Source organism: Liolophura sinensis, chromosome 2 (assembly GCF_032854445.1).
Source record: "Liolophura sinensis isolate JHLJ2023 chromosome 2, CUHK_Ljap_v2, whole genome shotgun sequence".
NCBI classification, from domain to species: Eukaryota; Metazoa; Mollusca; class Polyplacophora; order Chitonida; family Chitonidae; genus Liolophura; species Liolophura sinensis.
In genome coordinates, this window is record NC_088296.1 from 15766224 (window position 1) to 15790734 (window position 24511).

At 40.8% G+C, this 24511-nt stretch overlaps 1 protein-coding gene across 1 annotated transcript; it reads right to left on the minus strand.

The window, feature by feature from the left end:
• On the minus strand, positions 1–21833 carry LOC135462703 (uncharacterized). Its single transcript, XM_064739925.1, has 3 exons — positions 21716–21833; positions 14567–14685; positions 1–13634 (listed from the first exon to the last, which is right to left on the minus strand). Exons 2-3 carry the CDS (start codon positions 14598–14600, stop codon positions 10144–10146), a joined length of 3525 nt encoding a protein of 1174 aa, XP_064595995.1. The 5' UTR covers positions 14601–14685; positions 21716–21833; the 3' UTR covers positions 1–10143.
• Positions 21834–24511: the final 2678 nt, after the last annotated feature.

A 24511-nucleotide genomic window follows, 5' to 3' on the forward strand; every position in this document is an offset into this window, starting at 1 on the left:
TTGGGGCCTTCTGTGTTCTGCATTTGTCCACACATTGTGGATGATGAGTGAACAAAAAAAAAAACAAAATACCACAAGAAAAAGAAACATCAAACGACCTTCGTGACAAACAAGAAAAATAAGAAGTGCACAAAATCTAATGATTCTAGAATAATTTATTTTGTACTTTTTCAATCGTGTTATAATTGCTATATAAACCGTCGTGTTAGAGAGCAGGGATTAGTCAACACATGATTTTGTTTTCTACAAATAAAGTCTCAAATCAGCCAAATAACAAGCGCCTATAACTCTACAAAGCTGAAAAATCGTTTGGTGCAATAGCTTGTAATTGATGCAAAACACTGTTTCAGAAAAACACACAATAACAATTAACTATAACAGACATACTTTCTATTTAATGGAAAAAGATAATTCCAAATTACGCCGAGCTTCCCAAGAAAGACCAGTAAAGACTACAATGCAAAATACCTTCAAACATTTTTTCACTAAACTATATGCAATGACTTGTGTGAATCTTGTCATGGGTTTATGCATATGACGTCACTGTGTTCACCACTGTCCGATGTTACGTTACTGCGTTCAAGATTGTTAGATGTAACATCATTGGACTCAACACTGCCAAATGCAGTGTCAATGCTGTCTACACTCTGCCAATTGTAACGTCAATATTTTCAACAGTACCAAATGTAACGGCAATGTGCTCAACACTGTCAGAAGTGACGCCGTTAAGCTCGACACTGTCAGATGTGACGTCATTGTGCACAGGCAACACAGCCGGGATCGTCTAAAGCCCCCAACAACATTCACAACACGTATGACTGCATTACTAGTATTTTGGGGGGAAAAAACAGAAAGGTACATTACGGTATAGTTTTCACTGGTCTTCGAGTGTCTGATGACGATTGGGACAATTTTGAATGTTTCTTACCATAAATATAGTCGCCTCTAGAGACAACTCTACACTGGACAAAAACAATAAATTCTAAGCATAAAATTAACAGCGTGTTAATAATTAATTCACCCGATATAATAACAATCGTAATAAAAGTTAGTATTTTATAGTCAACTACAGACTTTTATGTAAAAAGGACACTTTCACGTTATGATAGATATAAATGACTGATCAACACAATACAAATGTAATAATAATAATAAATATGCATATCAAGAATTCTTGACTGAAAGATGAAACATTCTTTGATCAAATGAGAATTGGAACAACATATCCAGGCATAAAATGACCAGTAACAATCATTCACAAATCCATGATGCAAATATTCTGAAGGAAAACCACTGTATCTTTGATCGAGATACGTTTAATCAATTATCTTCAACTCAGTCAAGTAAGTGATCAAAACCTCGCCCATAACATCTAATAAGGTCTGTCAGAAAAACCTGATTTCAGAAGAAGTAGCTGAGTAGATGTACTCGTGAATCAATGATCCTGATTGGATAGGAAAAAATTACGATTTGAAATTGAAAATATTGACGAATCAAACAAATAATTGTGCAATTATTAATATTTCCATTTGTGTTGAATGGACAATACTGAAATCATTAACAACACTTCATCTAAACCAAATTCGGTCGTACCGTTACATATTTAAAAAAATATCAACAACAACAACAACAAAACCCCCCAACAAAACTACATACCTCATGGAGACATGTCTACACTCTTATTTCAACACATATACCACTTGACAAAAACCTTGGTCACTGCTTTCTAAAATTTGAGTGTCCACGGTTCAAATAATTTTCAAACTTTTGTTCAACTATCTTTTAACACACGCTTTGCATGTTTTCGGCCTCCGCACAAAATACTTATTAAACTGATCCTACACGAAGTTGGTCAGTCAAGAGCGCGTCTTATAACAAATGATAACAAGGGGGAAATCACACTAATACTACACAACAGCAACTAAATCGCCATGAAGTATACAATAATATCACAGTGTAAAACAAAAGTCAAAATCATTAAGCTACTCAAAAACCACCACGAGAAGCGGAGTTCAATGTTGAACAACCGACCGGAAGTACAGAGGCAACGCTGCATTGTGGGTTAATCTGTTTGTGTTTTCGTGCTGTTCGTTGTATTAGAATTACGTGGTTAAAATCTACCAATTATCACCTCTATGATTGTACCAGCAAGAAAGCAGTTGATACACAGCAGTAATTTCACTTTAAATAAAAACCGAAGAAAACGGAAAATTCCGTGACCTTCTATATCAGGTATAGACCCAGTTGAACTGTACTTAAATTTGGTGAATTATATACAAGTACAGCGGATAATTAAACCAAAATAAACACTGCCTGAATTTCCCAGGATAAAATATATTGCCAACTGCAGATTCTGTACAAAAACTTTAGGTCTACTGCGGGTCAAACCTACCGGCCCATACGGTGAGTTTTATCAACTGATCAACCCTACGTACTCTAGCGCTCTATTATATCACATTTTCTCATCAATTCAGTCTAGATTGTCGTTCTATCTATCAGCAGACCACACTAAAATCCATAAATAAGGAGATGAAAGAAAATAAGTATAGTAATTTTACATTCTAAACAACCGCATGATACACAAGGCGTAAGAAACACATTATCAGTTAAAAACCACGCACAAACCGGGCAGTTCTCACGAATGACGTCACTTCCTGTACGAGTCCGAGAGTCGGCTTTGTTTCTTACACATATACGCACACTGCTCAAAGAGCAAAAGTGACCAACAATTTACAAGATATGTGGTTTAATAATAAGAAAAAAACAACAACAAGCCTTCGAGTTACAAGGATTCGATTCTACAGGGCAATTTTAGAACTGTCAAAATATAAATTTAGCAATAAACGTAATATAGAGTTCCAATATCACCTTTAAGAACTTGACAGTAGTCCATTCTGATCTTAGTAATCTAAAAACTGTATGTTACAATTCTAAGTACTGTACAAGGCGTTACTTATGACTCAAAATAAATAGTGCTTTGCTGAATACGAAAGATACTTTTAGCTGATCGCTTAGAGCTTAAGGGTAGGGATACGTCAGTAATACAGATAATGACTAACTGAGCTCTATTATTCACTTGTACAGGGTGTGACTTACACACACCGAGATGAATTGAGTTCTACAGTTTACACGTAGCTGTACACACACTGACTAATTAAGCCCTAGAGTCCACTTATACAGACTGTGAGTAATTGAGCTCTGTACTGCACGTATACAGACTGTGACTAATTGAGCTCTGTACTGCACGTATACAGACTGTGACTAACTGAGCTCGATAGTAAACTTGTAGAATGTGACTGAGCTCCATACCCCTCGTATACAGACTGTGGCTACTTGATCTTTATTGTCCAAGCATTTGAACTGTCAATAATGCATAAAACTCATAAATTAAACAATACAGTCTACTTACACAGTTTCTGACAAGTTGAGACCTTTAGCCCGACAAGTGCATTAAAAGTATTAAAAAAGCTACGGTTGTAATGGACACTAAATCAGAATACATTACGTGAGTATACCCGTGATTGTGACCAAGGCACCAGTCTTAGATCATATATATAGCACATATGTCTTTTACAAATCTTACTAATGTAAGATCTAGTGGCCTCTTCCTATACAGGCACCTACATGGTTTACTAGATCTGAAGTAAATGCAGCTCCCTGGCAGTCCGCTTACCAGAATTAAATTTAATGCAAACCCTTTTAGAGAACAGGCTAAGTACTTTTTGTCATTTTTGACGAGCTCGAACGTGTTGACAGTTAAAAAAATATAATCATAATAACCCCATGCGTATATATATAGGAATGTATAAAATTCCGTGTTTATGGTCTTAAACTGCCAGGGTTTTGAGCCACAAAATTCGAAAATTTAAGTTTTATGCCTGAATATGAAAATTTTACACAGAGTCAACGCGTACTTTTGCGCCTCTGTTATAGTTTGGAGTTATAAAATCATAGGTACCAAGATAAAACCGACTATTAGCACGAAGCGCTATGCTGTGGTTCAATCGTATTAAGTTGGAGAGCTATTTATAGCCATGGTACTAGGAAGGGTGGGGGAGCGGGGAGGGTTTTGTAATTTGCTACTGTTAAGGCATTTACATGAACAGTTCGAATGAAACCCTAACTGAGGTAAAATGGCAAGATGCCGTATATCTCAACGGTCACGTGTGACCACTTGCAAGCTATTACACTGTCATAATTATGTTATATATGTTTGAGTTAAACTACGGCTATGACTGGATACAGCCAGCGAGCTCTAATGTTGGAGAATGACAGGCGGTGTAACACAGAGGAAATTAAACGTTTGTCACAAATGATCCGGATCGCCATACTGATACCCAATATCCACATGCAGACAAAACTGTCACACCGCACAGGTTGCTAGATGTCATTTATAATGGCCGAATTCGAGATTATCACACGAGTACCTTATCCAGATCCACGGTTAACACTGATAGTGCACGGCTTGAAAGCACATCTGTGCGACAGACATGGCCCTGACCTGAGCCGCTTATGACCCGCCACATCAGATAAAATGAAAAACACAAGACAAAGGGCTGTTTGTTTTGGTTTCAACATCGGTTTCAACAGTATTTCCGATCATATCACGATAATACCTTGGGCCTGTCCCAACACCCAAGAACTTCTTAAACAAAACTGCATAAGATTAAAATGTGGTGTGCAAACAAGGTCTAAATAATTAACTAAGTTCTTGAAGGCCCTGGAGACGACAATGCCTGCCTTCGGAGTTAAGTCCTCTGTTGGAACCTTGCAATTAGTTTTTTTTATGGCAACAGAGAACTCCAAACGCCTAGAGCTGTATAGAAATACTACTTGAACGTCGTGACGAGAGCCCTGTACAACTACCGCTGGGTCAACTTGTACACAGTCTGCTTTTCATACGTTTATGCGGACACTTCTCCATGCGTATTCTCCAGTTGTAGTGCGCTTTAGCCCTTGGTTTGACGGGATGTCGCTGTGATGCCCATGGCAGTCTTGGGAACTGTAAGGCTAACGAAGCTTGCCATACACAATTTTCGCTCCAAGGAAATTTTCACACAACATTGTACCGCTTTTGAGCACAACGGAAGCTAATCTGGGAATAGGCCATTTACGAACGAATTCCTTCAAGCTTAAGCTCTAAACAAGATCTAATGCTGGCGCATTGAGCGGTCCTTTCACGCCTTGGTTGGCGGGCACGTCGCTCACGGAAAAAAGCCATCTGCACTTGAGTGTCATTTCTAAAGCCACTCTGATGTCAAGTTACGGTAATCGTTATTCCACTCATGTGGTACTGCGCGTACAGGGCTGTCTAGGGCTGTCACTTGGCAATTGCTGTTAACACCACTGGACATTGCAAAAAAGGAAATATTGAACGCGAAAGACGTCCTATTCAGCTGTCACTTATAATCCAATCTCGATATTCGATTTCCAACTTCATGTTTTTTCCCCCCTCGTCAGTCCATCATGATAATGTCATATAATCTCATGTGGTAGGATTGCAGGCTAAAAAAGGGAGACAGCAGGAAAGGAACATAAAAATGCAATGCTTCCCAATTTGGGACTGTCAACTTGTGCGTGAAAATAACAACTTCAAAATTTCAACAAAAAAAACGCAAAGAAATCAGGATTAGAATTATTTTAAAAAAAAAAGCATTTAGAAACCCCAGACAGCTCAACACATCAAGCTTCATGAGATAAAATTCTATGAACGTTCTAGTAGCTACCTATGATAAATACATTTCGACAAACAATAACATACCGAAACTGAGGCAGTATCAAAATGTCGATGAGAAACGGAAAAACAACATCATCAAGATTACACACCTTCTAATGAGAATACTGAGCCCTCAGAGAACACGGCTCTGCTGCAGCCATGGAACCCAGAGTCGTCATTTTTTCGGCGCTTTCTTCAGTTCGCTAATATAACATTCAAATACTTCACCAAGTCACTGCGTGAGCATCCCAGTTCAAAGGGAAATTTAAGTTCTCAATCCTTAATCGATAAAGGACATGGAAAACGGTGTTAAACTGGCTGACAGCATTTGCACGAAACCAGCGATCAAAATAGGAGGGAAAAACTCAAGTCCAGACGCACTCTGAAAATGTTAATACAGAGGCTTGAGGTGTGAGTGTAGAAGGGTAGGGGGGGGGGGGGGGGGGTGCACCATAACAAGGATAGGGATGGTATACAAGTACACAGAATGTGACACAGTAGGAGACCAACAGCGAGTGCAGCAGAGTTGCTCCAATAAGCTCATCAGAACGCAGAACAAATAATTAACACACAGTTTAAGGGCAATATTAGACGACTTCGAGATGCTGTAAGACAGCCGACACGCTGAAACCACTTACTTCTTGACAGAAGGTTTTGGAGCTCTGTCAATGTCCGGAAATACCCTTCCACTGCTTTACAATCCTTACAAGTTAACTAAACATAGAGTTCAACAAAAGGCACACATAAGCTTTGTGTTACACTGAATGTAGGCACAAGTAGCTAAGGACTGTTATACCCTTAGGAATCCGCGCGAAGGCAAAAACCAACTGCGTTACTCACAGTACGATTATGCTTTAGACAGATTCCCATGTCTTTTGCAGTTAAACGGCAAGCACATCACTCGCTATCATTGTAGACATAGGAACGGGCTCTCAGTAATGATTAAAGCTATCTGGATCTCATTAGGCACAGTGTCAGGCGCTTTGTTGACGAAGCCAGTGAATGTACTTCCTTCAAGACAAACAGTTACTGCATTGGACGTAACGTTGCAACTGTTGTGTTGATACCACCCCGAATACAACTCGATTAGGCAAAACGTCAGGTTCTACGACAGCAGTTTACATTATTTCGAAGGGCACAAAAATCGGCCCCTTAAGACGCAGACTCAACACGGGTTACCTAAAGGCATTAGGACTTAGTGTCGTCAGGTACTCAGGCTCCATCGGGACGTATACAGTACTTCAGCCAGGCACAGACCTTCACAAGCCGCCCAGACACAGATCTAGGCTCAACAGGTATTCAGGTATGGAGACAAAATTTACAGTGAATTAAAGGGTAAGGCCCTTGTGGGACGGGACTTCCCACAAGAAACCGCAGCGAAAATTGACATTCCAGTCAATAGGGCCAAGACAATAGTACAGAGCATCAATGCTTATACACAGAATAAATTACCTCTGCAAAGTTACAGATTTAGCTCAAATAAAAACCTAAGCAGTTAGACTTACGAAAAGTTATACAATTTCAGGATTTCAGCAGGTTAGCGCTCCATCGTAACCATTACAGCAGGCTGACATCAAATTATACAATACAAATTGTGTTTAGCTTCGACACACAAAATAGAACATATACTGTGACTATCTGTCAAGCAACCATTTAAGCCTGCGATGCTAGCATCGATTCCGTAATCACAATTTCATGTCCATAATTACAGATGAACTGAAATCTTAACGAAGGAATTCCCAACAGACATGATTTCTGCCTCATCTCCTCATCTTTAAACACACATACAGTTTATCTACTGTGCTTTCGGGAATAAAAATTAACCGAGAGTTACAAGAAACACAAACATATCATGATTTCTTCCAACCGCCTGACAATCATCCGCCCTCACGTCCCGCCCAAACCCCAACTTGATTATTCCCCACAGTCTGACCTCTCTGAAATGCGTCTCTTTGTTCCACGATCTACTATCCTCGTTACTACCTCGTTACTATCCTCAACGTCAACAATATAATGATTCTTGAGCTTGCATCATCACCAAAACAACACCCAAACTGAAGTCTTCTTCAGTACGGGAGTTTTGAGACCAAACTCTCATCTCTGATGGTAAAAACATTCCAAAAATGTCCGGCAACATTTGATGCGATTAATTTAAGGATCATCTATCTCTCTGTGTTGATGACACTCCTCCAGGCACCCCTTAAATTTACAAACGTACAGCTACTAAATTTCGTCCAATATTTGTCTAGGCTAAGTAACTTTTTGTGAAACTTTTTTCAGACACCTACTTTTTAACAAATACTATTTAAAATAGCTGCCCAACATATCTGACAGGTAAAATGGTACAAGAGGACTTCTTTTACCTTCAGTGATAAAAGAATACGAACTCGAAACTCACTAATTCATCAGAAGATGACAATATCTTCCTCTAGGCAAGGTACAAGTCTCCTTACAATCAAGCCAGGAATTCTTTGATTGGCTGCAGCAGTAATCATAAAGTACGATGATTTGTCAAGGACGTTGACGATTAGACACTGACACAAAAAAGGGCACAGTAAGCACAAGATATCTACCAAAACACAGCAAGAGAAGATTTAGCCAAGAAACATCTCGAAACTACCAAAAAACGGCCGAATATCTTGTTGAAAATGACCATACTATTGGTAATCAATACACGAGACCTAATACAGATACGAATATAAACTAGCAAAATCAATTAACTCCCCATACTGAAACCTAGTCCGACACTATCTTGCCAAAACATATATTTTGCTATCAACTATCAATCCTTATTAGAAAAGGTAAACGTAAAAGAAGTCTATATTTCAGCGATAATATGACGATACCTTTGGTAAAAAGTCAAACCTTATTTCTAAAAGTAGGGCCTCAAACATAATGGATGAGGTAGAAACCATATGGTGACATGTAAGAGCTTTACCATTACTGAAAACAAAATCAGATAACGTTGTCTAACATAGAGCTGTTACTTTTGCCCAATCCTTACACCGAAACACTGTCCTTCAAGAAAGTATACATTTATCGGAAGAAGGCGGGCTATTCCTTAGAACTCCCATAGTATGTTTTGTTTTTTCAAATCACAGAGATAAGAAAACTGAAAGAGCATTTTTTTTCTCTCATTGATGGCAGAAAAAATTACGTTATGAATACAAACTACATTGTTGTAGATGACAGACATGTTCTGATGTTCAAATAGACCATTTTCGCTGGAGTTTCTATGACAGTATCTATTCTCACACCTATCAGAAAATACAACATTATTTTGAATTTAAAACAGGGTTTGATTTGTATAACGGTTTTCTGATCAATTGGCCTTTGGTCAATTTCTGTCGCCACAGGCAACAAAACCATCGTATATACCCTACAGCAACAAAAAAACCTTCACACCCAAGTAGGCACAATGGTTCCTTCTGGCTTGTTTGAAGATGGCAAGAAAAGTTACAGTGAACAGTTGCAAGGCGACGAATCCAATATGATAGGAGGTGATATATAGGCAACTTCATGAACAGCGATCAGCAACAGCCAAACGGTAAGTGTAGACATCAGTTTTGAGAAAAGACACGTTTCTGGTGGGTTTTAACCGGTTATTTTTCGGCACAGCGGAATCAGCATCCTGAACCAGGAGATTTCATCTAAAGATTAAACATCTATGAAAGACTAATCAGCAAGAAAAGATTTACAAGATGAGATTGTCAAACGGTCACACACAAACACTTGGAAGTTTAAGTAACACCATCGACAGAAGTGGACAATAACACATAGGGTGGACAGGGACGATTGCTCATGCACAGAAATTATTGCCGTTGAATTCACGAATTGCTCCAATATTTTTCTTTTCATTTCCACACACTGCATCAGGGTCATTCTTTATCCTATTAAACTAGCTCAGCAGATAAAGGCCCTTTATCGTGAAGATCAAAGTCAATGTACATATTGCTGAAGAATGAAGTCAGCAGAAAGGATTTGGTAGAGTTAAAGTAGCTGCGCATCATTTGCTGTGGTAAGTATTACAAAACATGAGTAATGTTGCGGAATATGAAGGAACTCACGTATGTTGACGTCCTAATAAAGCCTGAAGATATGATGTGCTGATGGTCAACATATACCCCATGTACTACACGCCTCTTCTTCCGATCGATGATGTTAACGCCCCATAAGAATGTCTTAAATGATCCGAAACACGTTGGAATAAAGACACATATCACTCGTACAATACCATTGTAGCTTGTTCATAACACACACTGCCATGCACACAATATGTCGTTAGTCACATCAGACGATGTAGAATTATTTGGCAATCATTGGATTTCTTAAGAATTCGGAATCGTTGCGTCGATGGTTATTTTCCTTCCTTCAAAACTGCACTGTATGTTTTGACACAGGAAATATTTCCTACCAAGAACCAAGATTCACTTAAAAATTTTCCGCGCGAACCTACGCAGCCCATTCAAAATTCGCCTACCCCTTGATCTTCGAACAGGCGAATCAGAAGGAGAATGATAGGACAATTCGTCATGGCTTCTCCCCCCAGAAGCGTTGAAGACCGCGTCATCGTAAGCGGGCGGAGGATTGGAAAGGTACTCCTCTCCGGGTGGTCCCCAAGGTAGCTGTAAAGACAACCTGTTATTGACTCTATGATCTTGAAAACTTGCATAGTCGAAGTGGTCTTGGTGAACGGATATGGGTCTAACGGCATCGTCATACGAAGGCGGCATTTCCGGTAGGCCTGGCATCCCGACGGGAAATAGATCAGTGTAGGAAGGCGGGTGCTCTAAACCGTAATCTTCCAGGTTGAGAATTTCGAATTCCAGGAAATCCTGCTCCGTTCTACTTCGGACTGGTAGCGGCGGACGCCTGTGATGATCGGGCGTTTCTAACGTGCCAGATTCCCGTGTGGATCGGCTGCGAACTTCGAACAACGTCGAAATGGACAGAGGATGTTCGTCGTCGGATGAGTCGCCGAGACCGGGATATGGCGAAGGAGGACGGTCACACATTCGGCTCGGCGCAGTCACTGGCAGCAGCAGCTCCTCTTCTTCTTCGTCGTCACTGCTGTCCAAGAACCCGTCTTCATCGTCGGCGTCCCCATCTTGCGCCGTAACAACACCAAGGCGTGTCAACAGATCGTCCATTGAGATCGTATCGCTTGAATCCTCGCTAGAACCCGCGTAGTTATCTCCTGAGTCCGACTCATCCTCAGTCTCCGAATCGAAAGAGTCAGAGTTGCCGAGATTTGGACGTTCCTCCATGATGCAATCCTCCGAGGAGGAATCACTGTCAAGAGAATCTGAACTAAAGCTGTTGTAAAAATCCTCATGAAAACGTTCTGCTGTACGATCAGAAAAAGAAGTCTTGGGAACTGTCACAGCTTCGTCCACAGATAGGTTCATGGGTTCATCGCCTGTGGATTCCCGGGTTTTGGTGTTTGCAGCTTTAACATTTTCGTAAGTCGCTAAAGCGACGGACTGCGCTTCCGATGAACTTTCTGCTGGTCTGCACTGCATGTTTTCAAACTCAATCCTATTCTCTGTGGTGCGAGGCAAGTTTTCGTAGATGATGGCTGGGTGCTCAGTCATCAAAGTGCTCGCCAACTGACTAACCCGATCATCACAACGGGCAACGGGCTGTGAACAATTCTTCATGTGCGGTTCACTGAGAGATCTGATCAGGAGAATCTTACCGCTCAAACTTGCACTACGTCTTGGAGGTTGTGGTAAAGAGTATGAAGGGTCCGACAAACGTCGTGCAAATCGTTTCACTCGGTTACTCGAAGGGTTGCGTCTTTCAACATCGTCTGCAGTAGGCTTTGCTATAGAGGCTTGGTTGCGTTCAGATATCTGGTTGAGAAAGTCAGGCACATTGTTTTTTGTTCTGGAAGACCCAAACCTTGCATGCTTAATAAAAAGGCCAGAGTCCGAAACGGGTCGTGTGTAACGCCATCCTGTTTCGCGTGACATGGGCGATTCGAACTGGCCTCGCCTCTTCGACGGACAGTTCATGCGGCACAATCCCACGAAACTTGGCGTGCTTTGGCTGCTTCCCAAGGCATTTACAACCCGGAGATTTTCTGCAGTTTGAGAGGTAGGGAAACTCAGACCGGGTTGTCTTCTTACAACAGGATAGGCACTGCGGAGTGATGAGACACCAAGGTTCACTTTACTTCCTGTTTTAACGCCCTCGCGATGATCATCTTGTCTACGACCCCACCACGAGCTACTTCCAGGCATTGCGGAGAAGCTATTACTTTGTCTTAGCATGTACGGTCTTCCGTTTTCTGTCTGCGTTTGCCGTGAGGTACAAGAACATCTCGGACTTCCACTTTCAAGGTGACCAGAGCTGGATTCCCCTGGGAAAAAGTTAGACCGCTGTTCAAGTTCGTGAAGGCTTAATGGTCGTTTAGTGCGTCGGCACGTATGAAGAGGCTCTGATGACTGCTGCCAGCAGCAAAAACGATCAGCAGACACCGGTAAAGCCTGAGGACGATTAGAAACTGTAGGAGCACTTTGAAGTGGTCTCTGTGGAGACGCTCCTTGCACTGGGTCTAAAAAGCCTTGCAGGCTTACGAAGCGCTCTGCTGGAGTGGAAGAACACTTATAATTCTGGGAGCTTCGTGATTTAACCATACCCCGATTCCGATCAAAATTTTGTGGAAGCCGGGGTTTTACATGTTGAATCAAACGTGCTTCTCGGTCTGCGTTCTTGATCTCAGTGTTCCTGGACAAGTCGTCTATACCAGCAGAATGACCTGATGGTAGGACCTGGGGGGCTAATGAATTTGACCCTGTTGAAGATGCGCTTGAATCTGAAAAAACGTCACCCATATTGTCAAAATCAACATTTGCAAAAGGCGTCACATTGAGGGCACTGACAGAACTCACAGACAATCGCGAAGTGTCATAAGGAGACATGGCAAGATTGTTTAGCTTGACATGTGTGTCTTCAGGCCTTACAGGAGCACCTGAATTTTGTACTGGGGTAGAGGTCCCATAATCTCCATCGGTAACACTATCAGGCAACACATCCCGTAAACATCCAGTCTTGTTGCTGTTCAATATTTCAGAGGATGGACTCAGCATGGCTTCATCTTTCTGAGATGCATCATTGAGCAAGAAGTCAGATTGAGATTGAGGACTGCAGACTTTATCCGAGTCCCTCAAGGCGAGGTACTGGGTAGAACCAAAGCCGTCATCTTCCTCTGAGAGAGAGTCAATGCTGCCTTCGCTAAGCACAACATTGGGAGAGGCCTCAGATGATGGCGAGGGAGTTTCTTCGGAAGATTCCATTTGTTGTTCAGCAGTCCCATACTTCAGATAGAACTGCCAGGCACTCTTTGACTCACATGGTGTAGGACAGTCTACAATGGGGCCCTTTAAGATAACCAGATCTTGTGATCTGGAGCTGCCAGTAGAAGTTGTAGAGAATGGAATGGTTTCAGTGTTATTATTTGGAGATGTTATGAGAACTATCTTTGATGATTTGTCCGTAAGCCCTTGACCGGAAGAAGATCCAGCTGAACTCGATGGCCTATTGGAAGAACTGTCCATTACCCTGACAGACGATAATTGGTCTGTGCCAAGGGAACAAGGTCTTCTGCCATTGAATGCATCAATATTTACATACGCATTTTCCGGAAGTGTGTCCAGGGATAGAACCGGTTTCTTCCTAGGCATGGGATCTATAATCGTACTTGCATTGACATACTCGTTTTCAGTGGCACTTTGGCTCTGATGGTAGTTCACGCCTTGACCGTTCTGTGGGGTTATGTTAGAAAGGTTCCTGTGTCCCTCCATACTTCCCGGTGGTTGCACACCTGACCCGTCTCTCTGAATCCCTCTATCCACTTCAACCACAGGGTAAAAGTCACAGGGAGCTTCCAAGTCTGAGGCACTGTCTGTATTGCCTGAGGATTGCAAACAAATGTATTTTTAACAACATAAGTCAAAAGCAAAGGCAAACTATTGAAGAAGAAAGACTTGGGCAGACTGTGGCGCACAAGGGAAACGATTACATCATAGGAAGTGAACCCACAGCAGTGAGTGTTTGTAATATGTAAACTTAACTGATGAGTGAGTGAGTGAGTGCTTGGGGTTTAATATTATACTCAACAATTTTTCAGTTATATGACGACGAGGGAATCCTTAGAGTGCATGTAATGCGCCTCTTTGTTGCAGGATGGATTTCCACCGCTCTTTTATCTACTGCTGCTTCCCTGAGACGACTTACCAAAGGCAAGTAAGCCGCCACGCCCAAGCCATTATACTGATACAGGTAAACCAGTTGTTGCACTATCCCCTTCATGCTGAACGCCAACCTAGGAAGTCACAACTTCCTCTTTTAAGGTCTTAGGTGTGATATCGGTGCTCCCGAAGCGGACTGATGAAACTGATGACAAACAGGCCTAGTCACTTTTCCTCAGGTATGTTTTTTTTTATAGATGTTCATACAGGTAAATGCTTAAATACTAGTATGTAACAATACACACCTCTCTCCCCATGGCTTAGGAAGAATTTGGTTAAAAAAAAAAAACGCAATTCATGCACTGGTCTAGACTTAGTCAGATGTTATCGACATCCAAATTAACAAACAATAGAATAAAACCAATGCAAAGTGTGTCAAAAGCTGAGTACGGGAACAATTAGAGTCTCATTTCATTTCTTCATTTCAACAGGTAAAAAAATTAAGCATTCGGCCACAATGGTCTGTGTCATGAGAAAACTTTCAGCCGAACTCAGCAGGAGTCAGCAGGAGTATTAAAAGATTGATGAAAAGAACTTGCAAGGCAATACACAGCATGCTATACTCCTTACTCTGTATTACTATTATTTATCTTACCATTGTAAGTATCAGAGCTCCACCTCTTTTCCATAGGGTATCAGGTCACCTCAAAGCTGTCAATCACATTGCCATAGTAACTACCTCATCATGGCCACACCAAGTCCCAACTTGCACCACTGAAATGAAAAACAAGACCTGTTTATAAACAACACGAAAGCATTGTTTATGTTCACAATAAACTCCATAAAGAACACCTCTGCCTTTCACAAAGGACTTCCAAAGCAATTGCCAATCCTGCCTGAGCTGCTTAGCACATGTATTAAAAATACATGCAAATTTAGCCCTATAAACTTGCAGTTTTAGATGAAAATACATGTAATAAAATATTACTTCTGTTATTGACACTTACATATTTCAAGTAGAATTGCATCCTACCATCCTACACAAAACTTCAAAACACCTTTAAAGACCAACAGAGCTCTCATAACAAGTGCGACATTTACATCGGCAAAAAATCATTTATCACAGTGTGTCAGGCCTCTTGCAGAGGCTTCCTCTCCTAGCTGAAATATTCTTGAGTATGGTGTTAGCCAGTAACCAACAAACACAAAATTAAATTGTCTGCATGCTTGGGACAATACAGCCCTGTTGCTCCTAATGTACCACACAGCTTTGGTCGCCTGCATCTCTACCTCAACCATTATTCCTCAGCTGGCATGCCAAGTGCCAACCCCAGCCACAGTCACTGTGAGTTCAAGTCCAGCTCATGCTGGCTTCCTCTTTGGCTGTACGTGGCAAGGTCTGTCAGCAACCTGCAGATGGTCATGGGTTTCCCATGGACTCTGCCCGCTTTCCTCCTACCATAACGCTGGCCACCGTGGTATAAGCGAAATATTCTTGACTGAGTACTGTGTAAAACACCAATCAAATAAATAAATAAATAAATTATTTCTCACTGCGATTTATGCACCTTTTTAACTTGATTTTTGGAGACAAAACTCTCCTGGTCGCTGTGCATATTCAGGGAATAAAAAAAACCCCTCTGATTGCGCTTGAATAAACATCTTGCAAACATGCCAAAAAGTCTAAAGACCTTTGATGAAGACATTCTTCACAATTTGTACCTTGCATTCTGTATTCTAGCATTATGAGTCTTGTTTCTGTACTTTGTCACTGAAGCCTGTCGTATCATACTGGTTTAGTGGACAATTAACCACAGGACTTAAGAATTCATTTGGGAGAAAAACTAAGCTGTTGTAGAAAGTCTGACAAACACCTTAATAACCCCTGGGCAACCTGAATGAGCCATGGGTATTATAAGCCAACAGTGCCAAAACTAATTACCGTACGGCTTATGTTGATCACAACAAACAGAGAGCAGCAGGCAAACTTTTCCAATCCTGTACTCACTACTGAAGGTCACTGGTAATGTTAAACTAATTAAACCGATGACAGTGTGTCCATGGAAATTGTGTCAACATGGTCCTAGTGATTACTTTCACGCTGACAAACCGGCGCTCAGGAGGGAATTTATTAGTTCCGCAGAAATCAGAACAGGTCAATTAACAAATAAAATCTGAGTTACTTTTAGGTACAGTTGTAATGCATCTTTGCTTACCATGGATGTAACATAAATGTTAAAACAGAAAAGATACATGTGCGAAAAAAACATAATTCCCCCCATGTATCATTGTTAATGGACATAAACTAAATGTTAATATGCAAAAGATCTTATTTGCCTACAGGCACATTACCCCATATCAAACCAAAAAATTAAGTTGTTGTGTACAGCATTAAACATAAATGAAACCAGAACTGCCTGCAGTTTTACGGCTTCCAAGCAGTTTTCATGGATGTTTTTTCAGCTTCTGCTTCCGCACTGTTAAGTTTCAAGACATAAACAGTCACGAACAAGCGCGTATTTTAAGATGCACGACCATACAACTGCTGTCACCTTAATGGCATTTGGTTGAGCTGAAGAACCTCTGTTTCTTCCACCCACTGACTGCTATACACATATAGCAAATTGAAAGGTTAAAACAACTGTAACAACAACACTACTCTAGCCACTGCAAACATAAACTTCGTAGCAACACATCAAAACCTTACACTAAAAAACACTAAAAGAAATTTACAGAAAAACTACACATGGGTGGAAAAAGCAGATTCATCTTCACCAAGCCAAAGTGCATCTAACTGCATACTTCCATTTCACATTACGTGACTTTATCAATCAACAGTGAATCTCCAGTTTACAGCAAAATTTGAATAATTTTTTTCAAATTTTACAGGCGGAATAGGTGTGCATTGACTCATTAAACACAAATGGTTAACTGGTTCTGGAGAAAAAGCTAAATTATGAAGGGATATCTGTATATCTCCAATATGGAGGCTGGCTAAGTATTGTGGTGAGTACTAGTCCAGTAGAGTTGTGATGAGTACTAGTCCAGTAGAGTTGTGGTGACTACTAGTCCAGTAGAGTTGTGGTGAGTACTAGTCCAGCAGAGTTGTGGTGAGTACTAGTCCAGTAGGGTTGCAATGAGTACTAGTCCAGTAGGGTTGTGGTGAGTACCAGTCTAGTAGGGTTGTGGTGAGTGATAGTCTAGTAGGGTTGTGTTGAGTACTAGTCCAGTAGGGTTCTGGTGAGTACTAGTCCAGTAGGGTTGTAGTGAGTACTAGTTCAGTAGAGTTGTGGCGAGTACTAGTCCAGTAGAGTTGTGGTGAGTACTAGTCCAGTAGGGTTGTGGTGAGTACTAGTCTAGTAGGGTTCTGGTGAGTACTAGTCCAGTAGGGTTGTAGTGAGTACTAGTTCAGTAGAGTTGTGGCGAGTACTAGTCCAGTAGAGTTGTGGTGAGTACTAGTCCAGTAGGGTTGTGGTGAGTACTAGTCTAGTAGGGTTGTGGTGAGTACTAGTCCAGTAGAGTTGTGGTGAGTACTAGTCCAGTAGTGTTGTGGTGAGTACTAGTTCAGTAGAATTGATTTTGATTTTTTTGATTGGTGTTTTACGCCGTACTCATAAATATTTCACTTATATGATGGCGGCCAGCATTAGGGTGGGTGGAAACCGGGCAGAACCCGGGGGAAACCCACGACCATCCGCAGGTAGCTGGCAGAGAAAGCGGCCGGAGAGAAAGCCAGCATGAGCTGGACTTGAACTCACAGCGACCGCATTGGTGAGAGACTCCTGGGTCATTACGCTGCGCTAGCGCGCTAACCAACTGAGCCATGGAGGTCCCCCAGTAAAATTGTGGTGAGTACTAGTCTAGTAGGGTTGTGGGGAGTAATAGTCCAGTAGTGTTGTGGGGAGTACTAGTCCAGTAGGGTTGTGATGAGTACTAGTCTAGTAGGGTTGTGGTGAGTACTAGTCCAGTAGGGTTGTGGTGAGTACTAGTCCAGTAGGTTTGTGGTGAGTACTAGTCTAGTAGTGTTGTGGTGAGTACTAGTCCAGTAGAGTTGTGGTGAGTACTAGTCCAGTAGGGTTGTGGTGAGTACTAGTCCAGTAGGGTTGTGGTGAGTACTAGTCCAGTAGATCTGTGGTGAGTACTAGTCCAGTAGGGTTGTGGTGAGCACTAGTCTAGTAGAGTTGTGGTGAGAACTAGTCCAGTAGGGTTGTGGTGAGTACTAGTCCAGTAGGGTTGTGGTGAGTACAAGTCCAGTTGAGTTGTGGTGAGTACTAGTCCAGTAGGGTTGTGGTGACTACTAGTCCAGTAGTGTTGTGGTGAGTACTAGTCCAGTAGGGTTGTAATGAGTACTAGTCCAGTAGAGTTGTGGTGAGTACTAGTCCAATAGGGTTGTGGTGAGTACTAGTCCAGTAGAGTTGTGGTGAGTAGTAGTCTAGTAGTGTTGTGGTGAGTACTAGTCCAGTAGAGTTGTGGTGAGTACTTGTTTAGTAGGGTTATGGTGAGTACTAGTCTAGTAGTGTTGTGGTGAGTACTAGTCCAGTAGATCTGTGGTGAGTACTAGTCCAGTAGGGTTGTGGTGAGTACTAGTCTAGTAGGGTTGTGGTGAGTACTATTAGTCCAGTAGGGTTGTGGTCAGTACTAGTCCAGTAGGTTTGTAGTCAGTACTACTCTAGTAGGGTTGTGGTGAGTGCTAGTCCAGTAGGATTGTGGTGAGTATTAGTCTAGCACGCATCCCAAGAGGATTATTAGTCTTAATTTACTCGAGAACAATATGGCAAAGCAAGATACAAGAGCCGTTTTCATTAAAATTACTATTACATGTAATTGTTCGTTTTCATATTTTCTTATCTAGGACGAGTGTTCACCGTTCATGAACTGTGTTTACAATACAATCAGCTGTGACTGCTGTGTGCCCTGTAACCAATCAAACATGTCAAGTCAATAGCTCAGTCCAATGCTTGTATTCAGCATGCCCAGTAACAGTATAATAACCTACCAAAAATCAATAAGCATACATTTTACATGAATCTGTCAGGTAAATATGGAATAACATGAAAAACAAAATACTTCCTATTTTCGTATTAGACTGTTACTGGTAATGATGACATATACTGAAACACTTTTAAAAAAGCATACACTGTAAATGACAAACAAGTAGTATTAACTTATTTTTAACGGTAAACAGGTTTATCAGTCGACAAACCACAGAAGACCAGGTATCACACCAGAATTTACCACTCATAAATGCTATGTTTATCTCAATATTCTTTTTTTCTTCTGCAGAGTTACATATAAATTTCACAGACCCCTAGCTTCAAACAAAATGGAGGGGCATCCGTGGCTCAGTTGGTTAGCGCGCTAGCGCAGCGTAATGACCCAGGAGTCTCTCACCAATGCAGTTGCTGTAAGTTCAAGTTCAGCTCATGCTGGCTTCCTCTCTGGCCGTACGTGGGAAGGTCTGTCAGCAACCTGCGGATGGTCGTGGGTTTCCCTGGGGCTCTGCCCGGTTTCCACCCACCATAATGCTGGCTGCCGTTGTATAAGTGAAATATTCTTGAGCACAGCGTAAAACACCAATCAAAAAAAAATCAAAAAAAAAAATCAAACAAAATGGGCAATGTCGCATTTTTCCAAAAGAACACTTTTTAGCCTGAAAACTAGTTTTAAAGTTCACGGTTTTCTGCTTGCGTCTTTAACGATAAATGTGATTAATAAACATTCTACATATATTTAGCAGTAAAAATAATGCACTCAGCACTAACCTATGCATTTGTATAGGGTAATCCTCCTGATTTTCAGGATATGTTAAATGAAGAACTATATATGTTGTTTGCTGGATGTACTAACCATGTGGGAAAAATATTTGTCCCTTTTACAATTAGGCCTACAATGTATATTGGTTAAAAAGTGTAGGCAAGATGTCCCAAAAAATAGAAGAATTGTAATAAATTCACTTACTTCAGTGTTATTCATTTTCAAGGTGTGTGGGTATACATGCACAGCTAGGAGCACTGTGCAGTCGTTGATTAATTCACAATCTATGACATAGCAGATTTCGGCGACAGGCCTGATTTTAGTTAAGCTCTGTTTATTTATGTTGCATACAGAATAAGTTTTTGACTTATTACATGATCCATTCAAGTTTCAGTTGTCAAAGAAATTGGCATGAAACCAGTAGGTTTATTACAAGGTCAACAGCTACCTGTAGCATACACTACTTCTTTACAAAACTGCCCAGGTAGCTGCCTACTTTAATAAAAGCTCCAAAGTTTATTCACTTAATTCTCGGTCAGGTAGTTGGTCACTATTCCAGGGTAGACTATTCCTCAAAAAGATAATGAGTGAGTGAGCGCTTGGGGTTTAACATTGTGCTCAACAATTGTTCAGTCATATGACAACAAAGGAGTCATAAGAGTGCATGTATGTATAATGTGCCTCCTTGTTGCAGGACGGATTTCCACCGCTCTTTTATCTACCTCTGCTTCACTGAGACGACTTACCGAAGGCAAGTAAGCCGGCCCGCCCAAGCCATTATACTGGTACGGGTCAACCAGTCATTGCACTATCCCCTTCATGCTGAACACCAAGCAAGGAAGTTACAACTTCCTCTTTTAAGGCCTTAGGTGTGACTTGACTCAGGACTGATCCTGGATCTACCGCTCCCAATGCGGACGCTCTACCAACTGTGCTATACGGGCCGGTTAAAAGATAATGAAAGCCATGTGAAAAGCCTGTAATTTGCAGAATTGTGTGTGGTGGCAAAGCTTACAACACTTACTACAGGAAGAAATGCACCAACTGCTGCATCAACGTGCACACTCAAAACTGTTATCAGGTTTTTTTTAATATTTTTTAAATTACTCCCACCTACTTTATTTCTTCTAATTTTGGGGACACCTGGTCTTGCACATTTTAGCCAATATAATTTTCTATGTAACTGTACCAGGAATACTGGGTATGGTTAGACCATCTAATGAACAACATACTCATATCTTTACTTTTCCAAAAGGCTGGTAAAGAAATGTGATATTCTACTTTCAACACTACTAATATCTGTCCCAAATATTAGAAGAATTAGGTACAAGCTTTACTCACATTGACATGGCTGTGAAAACATTGTCTTGATAAATGGAAGAAAATACACAACTACCTCAAATTTTTTTTGGGGGGGGGGTGATGGGGGGAGGGGGGAGACATAATTTACGTATAACATACCAGTACTATAAGTTCTAGTTACTATCAACTGTGGTTCTCAGAATATCATTCATTGTGTTTCCCTTCCTGTTATCTTCCACCTGGTTTCCTGTTAGCTCAGCCATTTCAAGACAGAGGTAACTTGACATACCTAGAATTGTGCAGTTTCGAATTACATGTACTTTTGTAATTAAACTTGCTAGCATCACACCACACATCACATTACACAACAACATCTACACTATGTAAGGCCGCTTTACTGTAAGCTAAGACGTAGAGGAAAATTTATCCTATAACATTTAGTGCACGATACTGTGGAAAGCATTCAGTCAAATAAAACTGATAATGACGGATTCCATTATAACACTCACCATATCACAACAACACAATTTCCTTCTCCAGAAAGCCTTGGTATACACAAACTAAAGTTGTTACAGCATTATAAAGCAACTGAGAAGGCCACATAAGCAGTCGCTGACATACGTCTAGGAAGCCATACTAAGTCTACGCGTCATACAGACGCCAAATTCCGATACATATAATACAGAACATTAAAATATGATCGCATTTTTTTATCTACAAAAAACAACACTAATATCTAATCGCTCACCACGTCAAAACGTCGATCCTCACATCGCAATGGCAGGACTCGGGGTGGAGGAGACAATTAACTTGGTTATGTGACAGTGAAATTTAACACGATCAACAAATTTCACGCTCAATTGGTATATTTTTACGTCAAATTGCAGCTTTTCCGGTTTGGGAATATTTGCGTGACGTCATTAAAGGGAGATAATAGGGGGCGTAACGTTGTAAATCTTGTCTCTACAACAGTTGTCCGCCCTTCGTCGGTGTTTGCCAATTCATGGATTTTAACTGCACGGGTTCATTAATAAATATAGTAAGCCTGAAAGAGTAAAGTGTATGGAAGAGCAGCGGCCACACGTGATAAATTATTACACGGAATCACTAGTCATCTAGGTTGATGGTTTGGGGTTGATGGTTGGTATACGAATGACGTCTTGATTCACTTTCAGATCAGAGTGCACATTTAACAATCTAATATCTCGTTTCAGGATGTTTTGAATTTAACTTTTGAAACATTTTCCAGGTGATAGATGGATTGCGATCAGAATGCATGAACATGAAATCTGAAACGAAGAATAAGTTTTTCAGGGAAATGCCCCTCCACCCAAGAAGAAGGGAGTCCTTCTTGAGATATGTATATGTATCTTCTTATATACCTGAAAAACCTGTAGCTCTACTTTATACATATTTTCCGTCAATGGTTGGGAACGTTCTGAAATAATCCCGTCGACGAACCTTCTACAGGAACTCGCGACCAGTTCAGCGCCCCCTTCCCCTTCCCTCAGACCCTGTCGTGCTCTTCCTCCCACGAGGTTGTTTTGGTAGTTTCAAATATCACCGTTAACGTCACGACTGCAGGCAACATAATTACATGTCTAATTTATGGACTTACCCACTGGGACCATAAAAAAACTGTAGTTTAAAGCTTATAAGGTTTATTGTATTGTTGTGTGTTGTGACACATTCTAAACAGCATAATAAGAAATATTTTGAGTTCATTAAAAAGCTGGTTTTAGCAATTGTTTTCGCAGATTAATAGCCCAGGAGGTAAAAACGTGCTTAACTAAGCAGAACTCATGGACTGACGTCATTGTTGAGAGATATATTCCTAGGAGATATTCTTTTGATTTACGTTGGTTTACATCACTCTTTTTAATGATTTTTGGCCGGATGCCATGAATCAAAATTTTGACAAAAAAAAAAACAACTCCAAATATTAAAGAAAAATGTCGACATTACGACCCTCACTTCGGGCGCCATTATTGCCCAACCATGACACCATATCCAGACTTTCATACCAAGGCCCCAACTTTCTAAATGAAATTGTATACAGTACATACAATGATGTTTAACACAGACACACATTAATAGTGAAAAAAATTTACACGACCATTATACTGAGTAGCTTGCATACATCATCTTTATGCATGCCTACACATATACACATCTTGTTGACATCGCGGGCTGCACAAATAAATGTGTACCTGTGATACACGTCTTGTTTACACCGCGCGCTGCACAAACAAATGTGTACAAAATATGATATACATTTGTAGTAATCTAATATCAGTATCGTAACTATATTTTTAGTGCACAGGTTTTTTTTCTTTGATCAGTGTGTGAGTGTTTCAAATTGTAATATTATAGTATAGGCTATTATATATATACTTCTTAGAATGCTCGCAGCAATGGTGTGCTTGGTGTCTTTGAAATGGCGATCCAGTGAGTCAGCGCAATGCGCCACCATTAAATCATATCTTGTAGCACGGTTTGAAATACGTTGTCAGCACTAATCTCAACACCAACAAGAATGGCCCATAAATTAGATTCGCCTATACTCGCAGGCTAATTCAACACAGTCCTGTATTCTGGAAAAAACTGTGAATTTTTGACTAAACTAGTTTACGACGCTGAAGTACAGATCGCAACTGCCAAGAGCCTGGGACAATAATGGCATCCTAATCTCACACACTTTTTTTTTATAATTTTGATAGCAAAATTTTAAACGCAGCCAGCAACCACCAAGTTCCCACATTATTCACCTATATGCAGAAAATGGCAAGAATATGATGCCTGGATGGAAATCAGCGAAGTGCCTCATCTGATTACAAGAAGACTACTAACAGAAGGCGACTAACTTCACCAGTAATCTGGTAAGGTGGCTCACCACGCGTAATATCTACGGAATGGCCATGTCACGTCTGCATGAGCCTGAACTCTCGTCTGCAAGTCTCGTGTGAATAACAGGAAAACCAGGTCTGATTTGTGATAAGCGGATATGGCATTTGAAGGGAGTCCACTTGAAACGTTAACTTTATCACAGAAAAATAGCATGAATTTAAAAAAAATGTTACAAGCACTCTATAAGATGATGTCATAATACCAGTGGCTTATCTAATCAGTTTTAGCGGATCGAATGAGTGTGAGTGCTTAGGGTTTAACGTCGTACTTAACAATTTTTCAGTCATAAGACGACGAAGGAGTTCTTAGAGTGCATGTGAGTGCATTTCTTTGCTCAAACCTCTCTTCGCTGAACGCCAAGCAAGGCAGCAACAAGTACCATTTTAAGATTTTTGGTACGACCTAGACCGAGTTTGATCCCAGTCCCCAGTCTCCCGGGCATTACACGCAGAAATAATGATAGGGAGCCGTTATTAAAATATTGGGTTGGCCCATCAAAAATTTGATAAAAGGACCAACTTAAAACTTTTATGAGAAAAAATTTAAAAAGATACAAGGGTGGTTTCCATTTCCAATACCAGTCATACCAACTATCGAGGGAAGTTTTACGTCAGCTGGTTTGGGAGTTGTTTAGTGA